A 19,429-nucleotide genomic window follows, 5' to 3' on the forward strand; every position below is an offset into this window, starting at 1 on the left:
AAGCATGATTACTGTATTAATGAATTTTGAGGTAACTACTTCTGAAGTTGTGATAATATTTCTAGTGGTTTTGAAAGAAGCGTGAATAACTTAGGAAAGAAGGTTAAATATTTAATTCTCGACATATTTGGCTTTATGTGGCGACAGGGTACAAGTATGGCTGTGTCCTAGTAACAGTATAAAATACAGGTTAGAAGGTGAAAATTTAGGTCTAAAAATATAGTTTGGAATTATTTGTGGAAAGAAAAATTGGTTATCTCAATGGCACACACCTGTGAAGTGGTAGAGAAAGAAAAGTACAGTCAGCCCTCCCTATTTGCGGATTCTGCATCTGAGGATGCAATCAACCGTGGAAAATTTCAGAAGAAGAAATTCCAGAAAATTCTCAAAAACAAAACTTGAATTTGCCTTGCACCTGGCAACTGTCTACATAGTATTTATATTAAGATTATAAGTAATCTAGAGATGATTTAAAGTTTATGGGAAGATGTGGGTAGGTTATATGCAAATACTATGCTATTTTATATGAGAGACTTGAGCCTTCAAGGATTTTGATGTCTTCCTGGGCCCTGGAACCAATCCCTCACAGATACAGAGGGATGACTTTAAGTGAAACCTCATAATATTGGGAGGAAGAAAAACTGATCAGGGAGATTCTGAAAGAGAAGTCCTAGATATGACAAACTGATAAAACTACTCGAGTTAAGAGTATGTGCTTTATTAGTACTCAGAAAGACTAGAAGGAAAAAATAAAAGAAAGGACACTGAATTCAGCCATAATGCTTATTCAGTCACAGAGACTATTTGTGTAGTGTTTTTGTGTTATCAACAATGATTTTTCTTAGTCAACTGTATGTCATAGAACCTATGATGTGATATTTACCAAGTTAAAAAATGAACACATTCAGTTGTTGCACAACTTTCCTCTTAATGACTGGGGCAGTTATCAAGGATATAGGTAACAAAGGAGGGAAAAGTGCATTAATTGAAGACATCCCATGCATATTGGTTGAATGAATGTCCTGCATGCTTAAGGGAGAGAAGAGAGTTTAAAAATCAAGATTATGTCTGTATCATCTGGAGATCCTCTTGGAACTTCATGGTCTATTGAAGGTACGAAACTGCTACACAACCTTTGCAGTGCTTGGAAGATCTACATGGATTTATTAATGTGAAGAAGTTAATCATTTGGGCACTACCATGATGCGAGAGTTTCATTACACGTTTCATTATATATTTTCATAGATTTATAGGGCAATAGGGCATAATGAAGAGTATTTTCCTGAATCTAGTCAGCCTTCAAATAAGGCCATATCAAATCCAAATCCTCTTTTAACTACTATTGTTTCTCTTGTTTTCCTATCCTTATGTCTAAAAAAGAAATACTTAAAATGCTAATAAGCCACTGAAACTTAGAGGTTTTTGGTTTTTTGTAAAGTCTGTATACTTGGAGAAATCCACTTGTTTGTTTAGGCTTCCATATCTATAAAGATGAGGGATTTATTTCTTTGATAGCCCAAGATAAATGGGACTAAAATGCTAGTTTAACTCTTAATTACATGTAAAAAGGTTCTACAGTTATTGGAAGGAACAGATTTTCTTCAGACAGCCATACAGTGTTGCCTTCCTTTTAAGCCTCTGTTTACTTTCTCACCTCTGTTGACTTATTCAGCTTGTAACCTAGAAACCAGCTAAAAAGGAAGGAAGTCAGAGATGTGTATTTCTGGGCAGTAACTGGAGTAGTTTCCTCTTCCTCTAGCCTGGTTAGGCTGCCAGAAAAGACCTTTTACCCAACCAAAAAAAAGAAAGAAAAAAAAATTTTAACAGTAGCTCTTCAACTTCCTTCCTTAATTCATTAAGGAAGGTATAAGCCATAAGAAGAACCAGTTTAAAGGACTGAAATGCTCCTCGCCTCAAATTGGTGCTTTTCGCTGTCTGGAAGGTGATATTTAATACCATCCCTTATGAGTTGTAAGAACAAGAGAGAATTAAGGAGACTTGATGTAAAAGCTGAGCAACTTAACGCTTGCTACCAAGTGGTTTCTCTGTATTGTTACTTCACTATTTTTATTTGTGTTAGAAATTTGCCAGCGTACCAGACCAAACTCACACTCATATATTTATAAAAATATTTATCAAGGCCAATTTAAATATTAAAAAGATATTTATGGTTTTCAACTAGTTGCACTTGTACCCTTTATTTGCATTAAGAATCAACTATGTAGTATTTATATCAATGGAGAAGCATCTAACTTTAATGTAGCTCTGATGTAGTATGAAATAAAAGTGAATGGTTTTTCAGTATTGACATTATTTTGATTTTATAAAAATTATTGAATTATGTACCATTAGCAATATATAAATATTGTGGCATTTGGATTGTTAGCTAAGTGTAGGTCTTAATGCTGTTTGATTCTGTAGGGGACTAATAGTACTTGAGGAACAAAGACATGTTTTTAAGTTAATAACAACACATATAGTCAAACTTGAATTTATGTGAGATTGTAAGATGAATCTTGTGAAGTATTTAACTCATTCTCTAATGTACAGTAAATTGTAGAAAAGTAGTATGATGTATATTTAAAATTTGATAGTCTATAATGTAATAATCTGAATCAAACATTTGAGGTTGTTTGTGGCTCAGAATAAGGCTGCCATATTACTTGTTGTTCTTCTGGAAACTTACATTGAATTCTTTTAATTCCATATATGTTTTATGTTCACGTCTTAAGTAATTAATTATGAATGAATTATTGGGATGCTGTATTTTATATTTTGGCTGCGTTGGGTCTTCATTGCTGTGTGCTGGCTTTCTCTGGTTGTGGTGCACGGGGTTAGTTGCTCCACGGCATGTGGGATCTTCCCAGACCAGGGCTCGAACCCGTGTCCCCTGCATTGGCAGGTGGATTCTTAACCACTGTGCCACCAGGGAAGTCCCTTTACTAACATTCATTGAATAATCATTACCACTCTCTTTCATCCTTAAAACAGGATTGATTGAGATTTTAAGTGCAATCCATAATAGACTAAATTTAAAATATCTGCTTTTCAGTAGTTAACCTGATGTTTTCTTTGAAATGAAATTGATACATCTGGAATAGATTTAAAGGGACAGGGCATTGGCTGGTGGCTGGAAGTTTTTCTTTTAACATAATTTGATAAAATGGTTGTGTGTGCGGTGTTTAAAAAAATCAGTGTAAAATTTTAAATTTGTTGAAATTGAGATACCTAACATTGGGACAAATTTATAATAAAAGACCATTCACAAACATCATTAAAAATTAGGTGAATGAAGATGGTGTTTCAGAGACACTAGTCTGCCACCTTCTTGGTCTGCCGGCTTTCCGAATAAAGTCGTATTCATTGTCTCAAAAAAAAAAGGTGAATGTTTTCTTGCACTTGCAGATATCTGACATTCTTTGTATTCAGTGTGTTTATTATACATACAGCACACATCTCAATTCAGACTAATCACATGTCAGGTGCTCAGTAGCCATGTGTGGCCATTATAGGTTTTTATAACTGTAAACTATTTAAATTATTTTTATAAACAATGAAAATGTTTCAGGAATATTTTTTAATCTGCCAAAATAAACATTACCGGTTCGTTTTTCCTTTGAGTAAAGTGTCAGTGAGATTGTTGGTTATGTCATTTGATTTAACTTAATTACTCCAGAAATGTTAAACTGTTTTCTTCCCTGCGTTTTTAGAAATGTCAGTATATTTCTAAGGAGAAATGATTAAACTAAAAATAAACTATTTACTTGAAAACACACTTGAAAGTATTTTTGATGGTTTAAAGTTATGCTTTATTTTTTCCAGCTTGAGAGATATTTACACATTACTTGTTTTCTGCACTATCTCCCCTTGGTAAATCTGGAAAGCAAAAACTTTGTATTTGCATTTGCTTTATGAAGGAGACAGTAAACTTGAGCTCTCAGTCTCGCCACTAGTCTGTCTTTGTCTGTTGTTAAAATTATGAGCCAGTCTCTATGGCGCAGCCAAATGAGTAATCACCAGTAATGTGACTCGTGCTGGAAGTGACTCCATCAGCACCTGTGACGGAGGATTAGTTACAGTTTACAGAGCACCGCCTCTTCCCTTCTCTCAGTGTGCCCTAAGCCAAGTAGTCGTTCTCATTTGGGTGTCTGCACTGTTGGAAGCTACTGCAGTGTGTTTCCACGCAGAGTACAGTGGGAAAAGGCTTTCTCTAGCTGATGGATGGCTGTTCTCTCTATTTGGAGTATCTTACTGGTTATGTAAGCGACCTCGGGAGAAATTATCCTGACCCAGATCGGAGGATGCAGTAGTGCTTCAGCTGCAGGATTTCTTAGTCGTTAACACCACAGTGCTGATGACAAAGAGCGAGTTGTAATCCTCATCACTGCCAGGACCGAGCCGGAGCAGACAGAAAATCGTCATTTGCTCGTCGGAGACTTGTTAGGTTACAGCCTCTGCTTCGTTCTGTGGTCTTGGCTTTTCTTACTATACAGTGACGACGCTGCAAGTAAGCTTAGAAATGCTTGGTTTGAGAGACATTTGCCTGTGATTTTTTAAGACTTAAGAAGTATTTAGGTTAGATTAAAAAAAAATACTGCTCAAGAACAAAATGGAAATGTCAGCAATACTTCTTGACCTTTAAAGCCTTGTCGTGGATATATGAGATTTAAAGATACTTTAAAATTCTCAAGAACAAAGTACGGTTTGTATTTTTCTGCTTCCTTTTTCTTTTGTCTTAATTTACATTTGGTTTTGCTTCTCAGCCTTAGGAATTAAGGTCACTGTCTTTTATAGATCCAGCCTTAGCGTTCTTAGTTTTAAGAATTTTTAACGATTTCATTTGTTTAGGAAGAGATTTATTGTGTGTGCAGTAATTTCATAACACTGTAAAGATAAAAAAAAAAAGACCTCAGTTGTTTAAAGTATTATAGCAGAAATGTTTTAGATTAGGGTTTTAGAATATAATGTGTTAAGGGAAGTAGGGGTGTTTGTTTTGTGAGGGTTTTCTTCTGTGGTGTATTCTTTTCCCCACCCCCAACTTGTTTTCTAACAGTATCGTGTTTTTCAATAGACCTGCTTGGGTGGGAATTTGGACTTTGTTCTTTCGAGTCACTCCAGTCTTTTTTTTTTTTTTTAAGACTAAACCTTGACTTCTGAAATGTATCCTAGATTGTTTTCTGCTTTAGTATTCCTTTAGGGAGATTTATATCAGATTTTTGTAGTTAATGAGCCTGATTTTTTTCACTTGTAAAAGGAATTGTTAAATGTTAACTGGAGATTGTTAGAAACTCAGACTGTAGACATAAACTCCATGAATTTCCAATTAAATGTTAAATGATGAGCTTTAACATGGTTTGTTTGAGCAGCTGAGTTATGTTTGAGAACTGCAGCTGATTTATTTTAAAAATGTATTTTCGAGGAGGGCTCATCTGTTCGCCTCTTCCTCATGTGAATGGAATGTGGTGCAGCATGGAGCCCCAAACAGGATACAGTTGTTCTAAGCATTCTTCCTATAGCGTGGTAGGCCCTACTAGAAATGCAGACTCTCAACTAAGTATTTATTTTGGCTTTATACTATTTTTAAAGTACAGTTAACAAAGACAAAGGACCTTAAAAGAACTCCCAATCCATTAATAAAATTGAAAAAGTGTTTTGTTTAATTGGTAGTTTTAATTTGGATTTTCAAAGGCTTTTTTCAGCATTAGAATAATAGTCTTTTTTGATTAGGGCCATATTCTACTGTGACTTTCATCAGATGGTAGCTCCTTGCTTCCCCTTAGGCTGTGGAAGTTCCTCATAGAATGGTATATCTTTAGAGTCTTGAATTACTTAGCTATGCATGAGTTCTAGTTACTTTACATTCCAGTGCACCTAGACCCATGAAATACTTACTACATAAAAATCTGTAGGATCCATTCGCTTTTATTTAAATATTTTTTATTTTTAAGCTAATAATGTCTTTGAAATGGTTATGTTTGACTTGGATACAAAAGTTAATAATGGTTACATCATTGACTTGCCACTTTAGGGAATCAGGATGTATTTTTAACTCTTAGCTTTATATGTTGTTTGTCTTTAATTTTTCCATAAAGTACGAACAGTTGCATATTTTTAGGGTTGCTTGTTTAATATATATTAAAACATTTCTTTAACAAGTACTATAAAAGTATTTATCGGCACTTGGTGGGAACATATTTTTAGTTTAAAAGTAATTGCACATTTTAAAATTTGCAGGTCGTGGCCCTGTTTACTAATATTTAAGAAGCATGGTATACTTTTGACTTCCATTTGTACATGGTTATTATAAGTCTTCATGTATCAGAAATAGACCATTATAAACCAGTCTTTTAACATTTCTGATAGCTAAATTCTACCAGTGGCTTTCAGTTTAGATACCCTAAAATGAGAAATTCTTTATTTTAGCCTAGAAACTAAACCTTTGTTTTTTCTAACTCAGTAATTTAAATTATGATAAATTGGCCCGTTGAAATTTACCCTTAGAACTCTGACCTACCTTAAAAAGCTGAGTTCTGAGAGGTTCTCTTCACAAGAATGTTTTTCATATTATAAAATGACTAGTTCTCATAGGAAATGCAAACCACCTGTATTATTTGCGTAAGAAAGAGGCACTCAAGACTGGAGAAGTTTACTTTTTTTCCAGATCCTACTTAATTGAATTGTATCTTTAGCCACTTAGATAATACCTTTTGTAGACCTTTTTGTTAACCTTCCCAAGTTGATCCGACTCGGTACTGTTTAAAAAGAAATAGAGCATTTGATAAAGTTCAAGGATTAGATGTTCTCCTGAGAAGGTGCCAGTGTTTTCTAGTTTACTAAAAACTAAACAAAGATATAATATGAAAATGTTACATATTACACTAAGGAATTTAGTTATGGTAAATGGAAAATGTTAGATGGCAACAGTAGCAGGAGATAGCTAAATAATGGGGGAATGTCTGTTTTGAAAATGTAATTTCTCACCCCAGTAAAAATACTTTTGATACATATGTAGTACTTAAAAGGTTAGACCTAGGACATGGGAGGGGAGGATATTATTGTGACTAGGTTTTCTAATCATAAATACTGAAAATAGGTGGAGGTGTAAGAGAATTTTTTTCATGTTAATTTGTGAAAGAAGATATCATTTATTAGTTCATGGTGTGGATAGTGTAGAAATAAGGCATGTTTAAAATATTTATTCCTCTGTGTTCTTAGCTTTTTCAAAACACAGACTCCTCAATGAATCGAATTGAAAGCTTTAAAAAGAATTTCTTAAATAGAGAAATTAACTGCTTAAGAGCCATTCTGAATTAAAAATCTTGAAGAGTTTTTCCCCAGAGTGTTTATTAGTTATGATTAGTAAGATGTTAGATTTATTTCAGACATAAATAGGAGAAGGGGGAAATACAGCGGCTTTGGATCTCCTGGGGTTACTGTCTGTGCCGAAAGCTTTGGTTTGCATCCAAATGGTCGCAGAAGTTGCCTGTAGCAAGAAAGATTTCCCCATGTGATATAGGTACTTTAGCAACTTAGTTCCTTGTTTATTTCATTTTCCAAACTTAGATTCTTTTATAGTAAAGCCACTATGTTTTTAAGATGGTGGAATATTTTTAAAGTTTTAAAGCAGTATCATGGATATAATGTATTTGGTTTTTATTCAGACTGCGTCTATTCGAAAGTGATTCTGATAGTCATAAGAAAAATGCATATATAGTACCTTTATTTCCTTCCTCTTCCTCTCCTGCCTCGCTCACTCCCACCCCCACCCCAAGATATGAGTAAATTTCTTTATGTAAAAGTTGAGTCTCCTTTAAAACAATCAAATGACCATGGATTTACTCCCCCCCGCCCCCCCCCCCGCCCCGCCCGTGTTTTGTTTTGTTTTTTAATAGTGGAAATCTGGAGAGACTTTACTGAAAGGTCGGTTTTGTGTAATACTTCTTACCTCCTTCTTTTCCTATACCCTTCCCCCATGCTGCTCTTACTGAAGCAGCTGGATTTTTATTTGTGCTTGGGGCAGGGGCGGGGATGAGTAGTACACGGGGTGGAGTTAAAAGACCAGATGCATCCTGATCATTTAAAATCCTTCTTGATGTGAATGAGCTAGGGAAAAAAATTACACATGTAAATCGTAACTACTCTGTTTTATAAAGAATAATACTTACAATATTTTAAAGAGTTGGGGTAATATGCTCTCCTACCCAGTTTACTTTTTCAGAAGCAATTTCTCTTTTTTTATATTAGAAATTTTTATACACATGTATATTTGATTATATCCCTCTTTTAAAATAAACTGGGACTTATACTGGAATTTTTTCATATCATTTCTTAAAATCTTCATTTCTTTTAAATAAATAGAAAGTACTCTATTATATGGATAAAAGCATCACTTTAGATTATAATATGAAAACTGATAGCAATTGGTATCCTAAAACCATTATGATAATGACTTTAATAGGTTGTATTTATATATACCCCTTCACATTTTGAGGATAAAATCCAGAAAATAACCATTAGAATTTTTTTTTTTCTCTTACCAGACTTTCAAACCCCTGGTTGAAAAAAGTATACCCAGTTCAATCACTGCAGTAGAATTCCTTGTAGATAAACAACTGGATTTTTTAACTGAAGATAGTGCCTTTCAGCCCTACCAGGTAAGAAATTTTAGGTTGCTTTAAAAAATTAACTATTCACTAAACTTCGCTGATATTCAGATATTCTTTAGAATATTCAGTTCTAGCTAACATCAAGGTGTATAATAAACCCAGTGCATCTGATAAATTTTGATTATAGGATAAATGATTCATTTATCCAGTCAAGAAATATATACCGAGAACTTACTATGAGCCAGCCAGCATCCTGTCGCATGCACAAGTAAGCAAAATAAAAGTCCCTGCCATTCTAAAAAATGTTCATTGTTAGAAAATAACTGGTTAGATATTAGTATAAATTATCTTTGTCTCCAGCTCTAAAGGTTAAGAATTGAGTCATTAATGTAATTAAATGAGATTAGTGTTTACTATATACATTCATATCAGTTTAGCATAATAGTAGTTCATTTTCTTTTTAAGTGGGAATTTTTCTTTAGGTTGTCATTAATTGAATTGTTCAGTTTCTAAATTTTAATTCCCAGTTGTTGCAATTTAAATACAAATACACTTAATTGGAAAAAACGTTCTCTAGTAGGTTTTTAGATTTAAATCATGTAAAGAAACTCATATCAAAAGTAGTAAGCTAAATGTTTTTTAAAATCTCTAGTTAAGTTCTATCAGTTAATTTTTTAAGATTGAAGTAAAAATGCAGAGAAGTTTGTTTTCTTTGTATATTTGGATTTTAGGTTGAATTAAATCAGTATATTTTACAGGTTTTTTTTTTACTTAAATGTTTAAGATAATATAATAAGTGCCTTGAAAGAAAGTATGAGTGAACTAGTTTGACTTTCTTTTTTTAATAGAGCTGAAAGTCCAAACTCCTATTTCATTTCAGAATAGTTACTGTTTTTCAAAAGTAAAATATAGAGGCATTGTTTCCATGGAAAGAACAAGAGCTTGAGTTAATGAGCAGTGGTTTGCTGTGTGTGAAGTTATAATACTTAGGGAATTAGTAGTGATGTGCCGCTTTTATTAGATCTACCAAAAGTAGATGATAGTTCTCTCGATTAAATGTTATTTCTTAGTTTGAAGTCTACATGGGTATGTTTTTGTCTCTTCACATTATTTTTCACAGTTCATTAAATGGCCTCATTTTTGTACTGTTACCTTTTGCTCTTTGTTTGCAGTATTTACAGCTAAAAATTCATAGCAGTTCCAGTTTAATATTGGAGGTGTTAGAGCTTTTCCCTCGGGTTTTATTTTGTTTTGGTTTTGGTTGTAAATGCCATTTAGCTTGCTATATAGCCTTATTTGTCTCATTTCTAACAGTCTTTTAGTGGGAATTAGCCTAGGTGAGTATAGGTAAAAATCAAAGGAACCTTCTGCCTCAGTATTTTAATTCTGTGGCTGCTGATTAGCACTGTAGAAGCTTGGATTTGATTTAGAGAACTGAAATCATTATGTAGAAATTACTTTTAAAAATAAACTCTTGCCAGGTGGCCTAAAACTCTACAACATGTTTATTAAAATTATAGTGATTGAAAGAATTAGAAATAAAGGCTTAAGAGCTAAAGTCTTATTTGACTTGGTGATGTGTATGATTGTCTTTGTTAGCTATTTATATTTTCCCTGCTAGTATAGGTAAGTTGACCTCTGGCCTAGAAGGATATGATCTTCCAAAGGTGATGTGATTCACTTGACATTTTAACCATTTGCGCTTCACAAGTAATGTGAATTCTCAGTTGTAAGAGATCAGAAGGAATTACACTAACAGCACTTGGTTTAGGATCCAGCATACCTTAATTTTAGTGTTTCTTAAGAGTTTTAGAAGTAATAAATGGTATACAGTAAAGCTTTTTTGTATACATTTTAATTTTTATATTTAATGTTTTTTAACCAGGTTAAAAATATAAAAAGTTTCTCCAGTATGTAAATTATTGACAGCTACTGTAATTTTTTGAATGAAAATTTACTCCAGAGACTGAAGATGGCTTAGTCTAGGTTTTCAAAGTTATTTATTTAAATGAATTTATAAAATATAGACATACTCTACATAAAGAAAATACTTTTAGAGTTCATGTAATTAGAGTGGCTTTATCCCACAATGCTTTTCTCTAACCAGTTGTCCAAACAGTACATTAAATTCCTTGGCATGTTAAACATGGCAGCTGTTCCTGGCATAGATTTTGTAAATAGTGCCTTGATAAATCTTAACCTTAGGGTAACCATATGTAAGTCGAAGGGCGTTTGGGGAAAATTGAACAAGTTTTTAAAATGGTCTCCCTGTTTTTTCTCATTTCTTTAAATTTCATGAGGCAGTTTCTTCTGAATCTGGGTGTTAATTGTCCTTTGTAGACTTCTTATGTGGGATGGGGAAGAAAGTCTTCTTTGGAAATGGCCTTTCTGTATAGAGTACACCTAAGTTTTGTTTGAAAAATTCCCACAAGTGATGCTTCATTGTGAATCTGTTTAAATAGTTTTATACTGGGAATTCCCATTCACCATCTTTCTCCTTGAGTGCTCAGCATTTTATTCTGTAGTAGTACGCTCCCTTTAGTTACCTTTATAGTGGTGCAGCCCTATTTTTTTTTTTTTTTTTGGTATGCGGGCCTCTCACTGTTGTGGCCCTCTCCCGTTGTGGAGCGCAGGCTCAGCGGCCATGGCTCACGGGCCCAGCCGCTCCGCGGCATGTGGGATCTTCACGGACCGGGGCACGAACCCGTGTACCCTGCATCGGCAGGAGGACTCGCAACCACTGCGCCACCAGGGAAGCCCCCTATTTTTTAATATGTCACAATAACATATATTGTAAGGTAATGGTTAGGAAACACATGACTCAGAATTAATACAGATCCTTTCCCTTTTAGGTCACTGGTTTGCACTTATCTCTCTGAATGACTTCAGTGTATTGAGTATCAGATGGCATGTATTAAGTTAATTGATTTGTTCTTTTTTAAAAATATTTATTTATCTATCTATCTACACTGGGTCTTAGTTGCGGCTCACGGGATCTTTTAGTTGTGGCATGTGGGATCTAGTTACCTGACCAGGGATCGAACCCAGACCACCTGCATTGGGAGCATGGAGTCTTAATCGCTGGACCACCAAAGGAAGTCGCAGTTTGGTCGTTTTTTTAAGTTACGTGCGGTTGGTGGATCCGGGTGCAACCATCATAGATTATAGTTTTCAGTATTTTGGAAGGCAAGTTGAATGAGGAGAGAAATCAAATCAACATTTTATAGACAATATAATGAATGCATATTAATACATTGCTGATGCAGCGTACCATGGTATTGTTAATTCTGTTTTTCCTTCCTTTTGCACACAAATGAGTTTCTGCTTCCTCCTTTCAGATTTCCTGATCATGCCTGGCTGCAATTAACTTTCTTTGAAGTAAAGGGGGAAGGGAAAAAGAGAGGAAGTAGGAGGGAGCTCTTCAGATTCTATGTCTCAGCTGGCTGGGAAGGAGGAGGAAAAAACAAATTATTTGTTCTTAAAGATGCTTTTTATAGTTTTTTTTTTAATTACTATGATTTCTGTGGTATGGTTGCTTTACTTTGGAGGATGAGTACAGAAGTTTTAAAAAACTTTCCACTAAAATTTGAAGTTTTGATCAAGTTCATGTAAAAAAGTTTGATAATGAAATATGAACATTGAACTTTTAGCATGATTTTGAAATCATCTTGTCCTGGATTTTGGCTTCTGGCCATGCACACACCTGCAGTTTCAGGTTGGTTGCCTCATAGAAGATGTAGAAGAGATTATTTCTTACCTGAAAATCGTACATGACTCATATCAATTAATCTGGGTTGGTCTGGCTTGTTAGTCCACTGTTTTCTAGGGATCACAATCCTTTTTGCTTTTAAATGTAATAAAGGAATAATACAAAGGGCACTAGTTGAAAACCATTAAAGGTTTGAAGCAGAATGTGCTGGCTTAAAATTATACCCAATGTCTATCTTATTGTATATTAAAATTCACTGTATTGGGTTGGCCAAAAAGTTTGGGTTTTTCTGTTTTCTTACGGAAAACCCACACGAACTTTTTGGCCAACACAATAGTAAAGAGGTATTTTCCCTACAATAAGGTAGAATCATCCTAGACCTGAAGGAATGAACCTATTTGAAGTTCTTGGTCATTATAATGTGCTAAAAGTTCAGAGATAAGACTACTAATACTTCAGTTTCTATCATTGCAAAATACAGACATTGAACTACTTTACTAAGTCCTTGATATAGTACTATTGTGCTGTGAATTGCTGGTTGAAGGGAATGCGTGGAGCAAACCTGAGTATTTTCTTAGTTCCTAGACTAAAGATTGATTAAGGACTTTAACAGAGAAGAGTCTTATATTATTTAATGCAAGTGTCTGAACTGTGTTGGGTCTGTTTATCATTGCTATATGCTCCTTCAGTGAGAAAGTTGTTTTTTCAGTTGGAGTCTATTTTGAACCACATTCCATCATTGATTACATAAATTTATTGTCTGCAGTTTGAGAATATCCCTAAGTTAGTTGTTGCTCAACACATCTGGTTTACTAAAAATAGTTTAAGGAGTGGAGTGTAGCAGAGACATATATGTTTTTCCTTCTAAATTTTTGTTATTTGGAATTGCTTCACTACCAGGATGAGATGAGTTTGAGTGAGGTGAAATTTAGCCTTCAGTCAGCCTAGATGAACAATCAACTAGTTGTTTGGTTGTTACCTGCTCAATGTTATATTTTGTTGAGTGAAGTATTTGACATAAGTGAGCCACTGAAAAGTTTGAAAATCTTGTTGGTAATAATTTGGCTTATAAGCAGATTTATTCCCCAGAGAACTATGTCGATATTGCTAATAGTTTAGAGAGGAAGTAAACAGAACTTCATTGTTAGTATTGCTGTGGTGGGTAGAGAAAAGACAACTTTTTTGCCCTTTTCTTTACTCTCGTTTCAATTTGTAGTATAGATATATCACTTTAGAGCATTTTTAAACTAACATTCCTGTAGAGGAAATGAGAATTTGACCTGGTACAGGATTTATGTAGTTAGGTAAATGTTTCTGTCCCAGAATTACTCTCAGATTTGTTCTTTCTGGTGTCAACTTACTGCTCCCTCATTAATTTTACTAAAAGAAAAAAATAAATTGACTTTCAGAAACTGCCTAGAAAACTGTTGTTTTATTTTTATGATAGAAATTGGTGGGTTTTTGTTTGTTGTTTTGTAATGATAACTGAACTTGGTATTGAGAGATAGGTACTTATAAGAAATAACGGAAGTACACCTCCTATTAGGATATGGGAGTGGAGTGTGCTCACACCCCACCCTGGAGAATGAGAGCTTCTGCTCCTGAGTTGAGGTGGGGAGAGATGGGCTCAGAACAGAAGCTCCACTTACTGTTAACTCACTTGATTTTTTTTTTTTTTCCCAGAAAGGAGTGTTTAAATGGCAGTTTTATGCTCAGACTCTACTTCCCTTTGACTTACCCTTGAAATTTTTAAATGTCTGGTGTTAGAAACATCCCAACTGACTTCATTCATTTAGCAGTTATTTAAATTATGTGGTTTCCCTATTCATAGCATCCTGCTTAGGTGCTTGATGGTTTTAAAAAGTTGATAAAGGGACTTCCTCGGTGGTCCAGTGGTTAAGACTCTGCTTCGACTGCAGCGGGCACAGGCTCAATCCCTGGTCAGGGAACTAAGATCCTGCATGGGAACTAAGATTCCCACAGGCCGCACTGTGTGGCCAAAAAAATAAATTAAAAAAATAAAAGTATAAGTCATAGTCCTTATTAGTTTCCAAAGAGTTTATAATCCGTGATAACAACTTAGATTTTTAAAAATGTCCTTGAAATAGGTTTGATTTAAGGAGCCAAAAATGCATAGTAAAGACTTAAGGAATACAAAAGAAAGAAGCTAGCAGAGATTGAAATGGTATAAAGAAGTATCATGAAGAGGGTAAAACTTGAATGGGATTCTTCTGAATGGAGATGGAAGTGAAAGATAGGGAGAGTGAGGTAGACATTTAGCAGAAAGGATTGCGTGATCAATGATGAGGTAGATTTAGGGGTCAGTAGAATATCAGTCTAGCTAGAGAAGAGAGTTTGGTTTTGAATATAGACATCATACCAGAGAAGTAAGTATTGTGGGGTCAGATAAAAGAGGAAAAGGATTGCTAAGTACGGTTACTAAGTGACTTTTATCTTGTAGGCCCTATGAATCGTTGGAAGCTTTGAAGCAAGAGAATAACAAAAACAAAATTTTCACATAACAGTGACATCTGGTTATTGTACTATATCAGAAGGAGCTAATTGATGGCATCTTTTGTCTTAGATAATCAGCCTAGCTATGAATTTTGAAGTCAATTCATGCAGATACGGTTTCAAATCCTAGCTTTGCCGTTTGCTAGCTATGTGACATTGGGAAAGTCTAAAGCATGCTCAATAATTGGTTTCCTCATCTATAAGATTAATATACTATCCATCTCAGAGTTAGAAAGATTAAGTGAATGACACATTTAAAATGAGCTTATTACTACATAGAAACTGCTCAATAGAAGGTCACTGCTATTTAGACATGCTCTAAATCTCCCTTTTTATAGATGGAGTCTTAAACCTTTGTGGTAGATATTTGAAACTCCTTTCTCTTCTTACCATATGCAGCCATTGGACATTTCTCTGCCACCATCTGCGCCTCTTTTAACAATCTGTTTTATTTGTCTTCTCTGGAACTCTCACCATTCCTTCTGCAGCTGGTGCTAGATAAACTTTTTCGGTGTTGGTACAAGCCATGGTCACTGTGTAACAGAACATGTCTTTGTAGTAGTATTTCTTCTTCCCTCTCCCCCTTTTTAAAAAGTATATTTAGATAAGATTCCTCAGTGACTTCTTAAACTCCTGTTTTAAGAAAATGATATTAGAAAAGATGCAGAACCCTATTGTGGGATTACTCTCCACAACACATCCTTACCTTTTTTCCCCGTGGGGAAAGGCATAAGCTCTACTTGCTGTGATAGTTATTTTTATCTCAAGAAGTATAAGTGATATGCAGCAAATTACAGAATTGTTTTTCTTTGTTTGGCTCTGGAGGGAGGCCATGAGGATGTAGTACTACAGTTTGGAAGTCCTCTTAGCATTGAATAAGAGTTGGTCTAAATGACCTTTGAAGTTCCTTTCCAACATTTAAAGCCATAATTCTGTGAACTTGCTCAGTGTGGGAAAACAAATATTTCTGATGAACATTAACCTGATCAAGTTAGTCCCTGGCTAATGATATTAGTCTCAGGGATAAAAGACATTCAACCTAAATCTAGGTTTATCTGAAAAGAGAGAACTATTAAGCCAGGCAGTGCCAGATGCAAATCGAAATTATGCAAAACTGGAATAACAGGATTGTTTGGATTAATAGTACCTACTGAGAGCTTTCTTTCTATTCTGTATTTTTCTGTATCTGTTTCTGAATTATATTTTGACAGAGTTGAGCACGTTCTCAGTTAGTCCATGAGTTTTTGTGTGCATTTCACTTTGCCTTCATATTAGCATTTGATTGAAATTAGAGGTGCCTTGTTGCCATAATGTCAGTAAAAATGAGAACTGTGAGATTGTAGGATATACACTGTGCCAAGAGTATAAAAAATACAGGATCATAGCCATAGCTGTGAACTGATTGCTGGTGGAATATTGGCTTGGTAGGATCAGCATCTGTGGGCAGGCATTGGCCTGGGGGGTGGTCTAGGAGATGAGGCCAGAGCAGGAAGCTGCTATTGTGTAGTGCTTGGCTTTATTCCATTTCTAGTCAAAAGTGACAGCTTGCAGTAGTGGAGCCAAGCTGAAGCCTAGAAAGTAGAATGGACTACAAGAAAAGCAGAACCAGAAGCTAAAACAGAATCATTGTTACTTCCTTATTTAAGTAGGCTTTTTAAAAATTTTAAATTGGTACATCATGTTTTAATATTCAGTAATTTTGCTCTGCATCTTGTTTAAATACTGTTATCTCCCCCCTGCCTGCATGATTCTTTATTGCCATAATTTCAAAAAAAGTTGTGAAACGTGCTTAAGGTCCTACAAATCGGGTATGCCGATGTGTATTGTCTGCTGCTATTAAAAAGGGAGTTCTTCATTTGTAAAAATTGGTTGCAAAACTTGGTGTGTTGAAAATATATTCATGAAGTTCAGGAACATGTTATTTTGACTGAAATTTGGCTCACGTATGAGCTGTTCTGCAATATTCAGATTAAAAACATTTATAAGTCACAGTCTGCGATAGTTCTCTCCTGGTCACAAATCTGCTATGATCATATGCTGAAAAATCTGCCAGTCCCTTTTTAATTTTTTGTGGCTGCTGTTATGAATTTAAAATATGTGAAATTATGCTTGTAGACATCAGATTCCAAAGATTCTAAGCCATCACTTAGTTATCATTGAGAAAGATTTCTGCCAATTTCTTTCTGCCAATCAAAATAGGTTGATACTATTTACTTATTCCTTTTGCCCAACCGGGAATTCTTACTAAAGCACAGCCCTTTTATTTAAAAATCCCAAAGTCAAAATTTTATTTCTCAGTGTGCTGTTAATATTTTACATTTATAAGGTTCAACATTTTCCAAAATATTTCCAAGTGCATTATTTTAGTTAATTCTTATGTTTACTTTATGAGGAAAACAGATTATATTATTATCTTAATTACATATAATGCTTTCAGGGTACATATATGAATTTATTTAATTCACACAAGTCTTTGAGAAGTCTAACTTACAATGGCTAGGTGGCAGAAATGGAAACCCATTTAAACTAGATTTAATTTTTAAAAGGGGGTGGTGGGCCTGTTAAAAAGATACAACAGGAAATGTCATGGACATCCACTGCAGAAAAGTACAGCTGAACCTTACTTGGCATGGAGTTAGGAACTCGAAGGTCAGGACCTCAAGTTACATATTTCTTCTCACCCCTTCCTCAGTCTTCTTTCTGCAGACAGGTTTTTCTGCTTAATCATAGGTTTTGCTTCTCATAATACTAGTTTCCACGTGACTTTTGTGTGTCAGTGTCAATTCGCCCACCAGCTCTCCCTCCTTCGCAGGACCTTTTAAGTCTAATATTTGTGTTAATTGGTAAACTAGGGGTGGGAGTGTAGGAGGATGAGAGGCTGAAAAGAGAAGAAGGAAGAAATATGAGGAAGGGAGAGAATATGTGATAGCAATTTTTACAGGCAAAGAAAGCGAGGTTTAGGGAAGTTGTGATTTGGCATCTAGGTTCACACAGCTAGTGGTAGCCTAAACAGAACTTGAACCAAAAACTTTAGATTCCAAGATGTTTTTTCTACTATGCCACCCTGCCTTTGTGCGCTATCAAACAGGAAACATCTCTTATTTGCACATCATTCTTTTGTTTGGCACTTTGTTATTTTTCTTAGGGTTGACATCTTTTCTAAATATAAGATTAAATTTTTCCTTAATTTTATTGCCTGCACAATCTCCCTAGATTTTTCAAATACTGGCATCAAGCTGTACCCCAAATCTGTGCATCATTTTCAGACTCACTAGTTCCCTAGGCAAGAATCCAAACAGATTAAGATGTTTTGCTCTCTCCCACTTTTCTCAGCTGCCTAGTTTTCTCTGTTTTGCTCAAAGATTTGTTCAAAGTTAAAATTGAAAAGCAATACTTTAAAACAAAGCCCTTTTAGCCTCTTGTTAAAAGGACTGTCTCTAAAATCCAAGTCTTTCTGGGCTTCAGACTAAAGGCAAAACAGCACTAGCCCTTAGTCAATAAAATAACGTTTGGGGGCTCTTTATTCATATGTTTGAGGGCCTGCTGTGTTGTATTCAAGCATACAAATACACTACTCAGAGAGTTTATAATCTAATGGTGGAAGCACATGGAAAAATACAAATGTAAATGTAGGCAAAAGATAGTACGTAGCGGACACCAGAGAGGTATAAGGAATCTTCCCTGGTTGTGGGAGAAGTAGAGGATGTCCCTGTCCTTAGAATAGGTGACCCCCTAAATTGTCTCAGGATGAATATAAATTAGCTAAGCCACTAAGACAGCAGGGCTGGTTAAGTGCATGAGATGCAGTGAATAAGCAGAATGGGTGTTGGATGGTCCACTTACATAAACTCTAACCCACCTACCTTTCCTGTGAAGATGGAATGGTGACTAGTCAGAGACATTTTAACAGTTTTTTAGTTGAGTCAACCATGTGATTGACTTCAACCCTCACTGTCCATTTGGAGTAGAGGAATAACGGGCATTTGTTTAAAAGAAGGTAACAGTAAAACCATTTTAACCATTTACGTGTACAATTCAGTGGCATTAAGTATATTCACAGTGTTGTACAGCCATCACCACTGTCCATTTTCAGAACTTTTTCATCATCCCAAATAGAAACTCTTCATTCATTAAACAATAACTCCCCATTTCCCAGTACCCTATTCTTCCCAGCCCCTGGTAACTTCTCTGTTCTTGGTCTATACTTTGTTTGCCTATTCTAAATACCTAATATAAATGGAATCCTACAATATTTGTCCTTTTTGTGACTGACTTATTTCACTTAATAGTATGTCTTTAAGATTCACCTGTGTAGCATGTGTCAGCAGTTCATTCCTTTTTATGGCTGAATAATATTCCATTGTATGTATTTGTCGCATTTTGTTTATCCATTCATATGTTGATGGACATTTGGGTTGTTTCCACCTCTTAACTGTTGTGAATAATGGTGTACAAATATTTGAGTCCTACCTTTCACTTCTTACGGGAGTATACCTAAGAATGGGATTGCTAGAGCATATGGAAATCTATGTTTTACTTTTTAAGGAACAGCCAAACAGTTTTCCACAGGCTCTGCACCATTTTACATTCCCACCAGCAG

At 35.0% G+C, this 19,429-nt stretch overlaps 1 protein-coding gene across 7 annotated transcripts in view; it reads left to right on the forward strand.

Moving 5' to 3' along the window:
• Positions 1-19,429, forward strand: part of JMJD1C (jumonji domain containing 1C) — a 307,273-nt gene that overhangs the window by 227,384 nt on the left and 60,460 nt on the right. For 4 of the 7 annotated variants that reach the window (XM_030848211.2, XM_030848207.2, XM_060286515.1 and 1 more), the window contains exon 3: positions 8,541-8,654. The exons of 1 other annotated variant lie outside the window; for it this stretch is intronic. Coding sequence is in view for 3 of the 6 variants with exons in the window: in XM_030848207.2 (XP_030704067.1) it covers positions 8,541-8,654 (114 nt within the window). In the remaining 3 variants the exon portion in view is untranslated. Of the gene's footprint in view, positions 1-4,140; positions 4,698-8,540; positions 8,655-19,429 lie in introns of those variants that run through there. 2 more of the 7 variants (XM_030848212.2, XM_060286516.1) reach the window with 1 other exon arrangement.

This window comes from Globicephala melas, chromosome 16, assembly GCF_963455315.2.
Source record: "Globicephala melas chromosome 16, mGloMel1.2, whole genome shotgun sequence".
NCBI classification, from domain to species: Eukaryota; Metazoa; Chordata; class Mammalia; order Artiodactyla; family Delphinidae; genus Globicephala; species Globicephala melas.